This window comes from Apium graveolens, chromosome 10 (assembly GCF_009905375.1).
Source record: "Apium graveolens cultivar Ventura chromosome 10, ASM990537v1, whole genome shotgun sequence".
Taxonomy (NCBI): Eukaryota; Viridiplantae; Streptophyta; class Magnoliopsida; order Apiales; family Apiaceae; genus Apium; species Apium graveolens.
Window position 1 is genome coordinate 168,786,860 of NC_133656.1, and position 3,141 is coordinate 168,790,000.

Consider the following 3,141-nt stretch of genomic DNA (forward strand, 5'->3'; position numbering starts at 1 on the left):
GCCGAGAGAGAGAGTGAAGGAAAGAAAGAAAAAGAAAGAGAGAAGGGGAAATGGGGTGCAGGGGGATGAAAAAGAAAAAGGGGGGGGGGAATGGATTTATATACCACCAAAACAAGGGCAAACTTGTACTTTACTAATTCTTTTTATGCTTATATGTCCCTTTTCTTTTTACTCAAATGGAACAAAAATTAGATATAAAATATATCTCTCTCGGAAAGTCGGAAATTATTGCAAGTGACGATTTTAACACGTAGATCTCGAAATTAGCTTTTTAACCATTACTCGTAATAGATTTTTGAGCGGACGGTTGATTTTATATGAATTTCGCAAGCTTGCCTTAATCATAACATTTTTCCACATAAAATCAATTTAAAAATGCAAAGACCACCAAATAAACCCACTTATTATTTTTAAAAAGTCTCTAGGACTACTAAGAAGATATCAAAACAAATCCCATATTTTTATCTTACTCGGATGATTTTATAAAAATGCGCGAAGGATTATTAAACCTTTATTTAAATCACATAATTCCTTTTAAATTCATAAAATGTCACAGAGCACATAATCATGCACACAGACCGACAATCACACATATACGATCACATAATGACTCAGGTCTGATCATAGATTTGATCCCTCTTTAATCTTTATCCTTTACTACGCGTACCGGGTCACGTTCAGCCTGACGGCCCGACGCTCAGCGTTTCGATTACGCTTCTCATTACCTTTACCAATCAACACGTCACTTAGGATGAAATACTTTATTTAATCATTCATTTCATTCAATCGCACATAATTCACATTCTATATTATTTAATCCCTTATTAGGACGGGTTCCGTTCTCCTTGACGGCCCGACGACACAGCTTAACTCCTAAGCTGACTCTTTAAATTGGAACGTTTTTATTTACGCTACTATATTCTAATATACAGAAAAGACAATTAATCAGCACTTAGTCACATAATTATAATCATATCACATAACACATATTTATTGACTTAATTACGTCGCAAAATTCTCTGTCGTCACATTGTATATATGTAACAGAGTTTCCTTAGTTTCTTTTATCGAAAATAGATCAAGAAAGAGAGAAATTTTTCTCTCAGAAACTTCATCTTATCTTACTTATATTTCTTCATGGTATGATAGCAAGTAGGTTGAAATATCAAGATATTATCTTCATCATCTCAAGATCAAAGAAAAAAGTTGAAGATGACATCAAAAGACAAAGAAGAAACGACAACAAAAGACAGAGAAACAAAGGATGAAAATGGATACTCAGATCCACTCTTTCTGGCAAAACTCAGACAATGCTAACATACCACTGGGAAATGTTAACTTCAATGGTGAAAACTTTCTCAACTGGAGCCAAAGCATAAAGCTGGCTTTAGGATCCAAGAACAAGCTGGGATTTCTGGAAGGAAAAGTAAAGAAACCAGATTCCAATGATGCAAAATATGCCCTCTGGATAAGAAATGATTACATGCTAAGAGGTTGGCTACGTAGATCTATAGATGAAAAAATTGCCAACAGTTTCACTTATATAGATTCTGTAAAAAGACTATGAAATGAGCTGAAGGAAATGTATGCAGAGAATAAAGCCCCTCTCTTGTATTCTTTAAAGAAACAAGTCAAAAATTTGGAACAAGAAAATATGTCTGTTTCCGAGTATTATTTTAAGCTCAAACAGATATGGGATGAAATACAAGATGTGGAAGGACTTCCGGAATGCACATGTGCAGCAATGAAGAAATGCACTTGTAACCTTTTAAAGAAGTTTGTGGAAATTCAAGAAAGAAACAAGGTTATAGATTTTGTGATGGGCTTGAACAAGAGGAATGAAAACATAGCTGGAAATATCATGGCCACGGAGCCTTTGCCAACTCTAAACAGGGCATTTCATCTTGTACAACAAGCTGAGAAACAGAAACAAGTAGCTGAAAATCAATATGTAGGAGAAGCAAGTGCTTTTGCTGTTGGAAGGATGAATCAAGGTAAGAATTTCTCGGGTGCACAGAAAAGGGAAAATAAAGATATGAAAATGAAGAAGTGGTGTGACCACTATAAGAAGAAAGGACACACTGCTGATAAATGCTTCAAGCTGATTGGATATCCAGAATGGTTTGGAAACCCTGGGAAAGGTAAGATGAATGGAGGAAGTATGAGATATGCAGCTAATGTGGGAAAATAAGAGATTGAATATGAACAAGATGAACCTTTGGAGATGGGATGTGGAAGTGAAAGTGGAAAAGAGACCAAGCCAGATAGGGAGTTGGTTACAGCAGTAGTACATGAAATGATGAAGATGTTCAATTCTCAGCAGACAAATGGAGGAGGGAACAAAATTGTTAATCCCTAACAATACAACAAGAATTACAGAAGGGGGGTTGAATGTAATTGTGGCTTCTTTTTCAAGATTTTTAAAACAGTTCTTACTTGATAATATATAAGTGTTTGATTTGCAGAATGCGGAATGAATACTTTATATAAATCAAAACACAAAATAATAAAACACAACCTTTTAAAACTTTTGGGTGGATTTGAAAGTATCCACCATATATATATTTATCAAATGAGAACCCTGTGAAGCTTGAATAGCTCACAGCTGCTTACAAGTTTGAACAACTAAACTTACAGAGAAATGCTACAGAATACAACTTAAAATTGTTTCTCTGAAAAATGTGTGTGCTTAGTTCGATGATTGTTCTACTTGCTATACTTGGTTTATATATCACCAAGTTTACATGACAATAAGACAAGATAATAAAATAAAACATATATAGTCTAACTCCATGCTACTTCACTACTCTATTCCAGCATCTTTGAATATCTTCATAATAGCATGGAAATGGTAATGCTTCTTTGTTCTCAAATTCCTGCTTAACAGGCTGCCATATTCCTTTTACAAACACCCAACGCATGTGACTGTGTTGTCACTGTCAACAGATATTTGAATTTGATCATCCGTCGGGTACATGCTTGTCATCCGTCTGATAGCTTTGTTGATCATCCGTCAGGTAGCTTTGTAGATCATCCGTCGGGTAACTATTTGCCACTTGACTCCATTTCATGTATACAGAATTACAAGATATCTCATATTTATAATTAATCAACCTATTCTGCATATCTACTAGTAGTCAA

The 3,141-nt window shown here is 34.9% G+C and overlaps 1 protein-coding gene across 1 annotated transcript; it reads left to right on the forward strand.

The window, feature by feature from the left end:
- The first annotated feature begins 1,270 nt into the window (after positions 1 to 1,270).
- Positions 1,271 to 2,191, forward strand: LOC141691284 (uncharacterized). The gene is made up of 2 exons (XM_074496019.1): positions 1,271 to 1,493; positions 1,593 to 2,191. The coding sequence occupies exons 1-2, from the start codon at positions 1,271 to 1,273 to the stop codon at positions 2,189 to 2,191; spliced, it is 822 nt and encodes a 273-aa protein (XP_074352120.1).
- The last annotated feature ends 950 nt before the right edge of the window (positions 2,192 to 3,141 follow it).

What these genes read in the sequence shown, in the direction of transcription:
- LOC141691284 (XM_074496019.1), top strand. Translation starts at nt 1,271, where the DNA reads ATGGATACTCAGATCCACTCTTTCTGGCAAAACTCAGACAATGCTAAC. An exon ending in AAATGATTACATGCTAAGAG is followed by an intron (nt 1,494 to 1,592) that starts GTTGGCTACGTA and finishes AAATGTATGCAG; the next exon opens with AGAATAAAGCCCCTCTCTTG.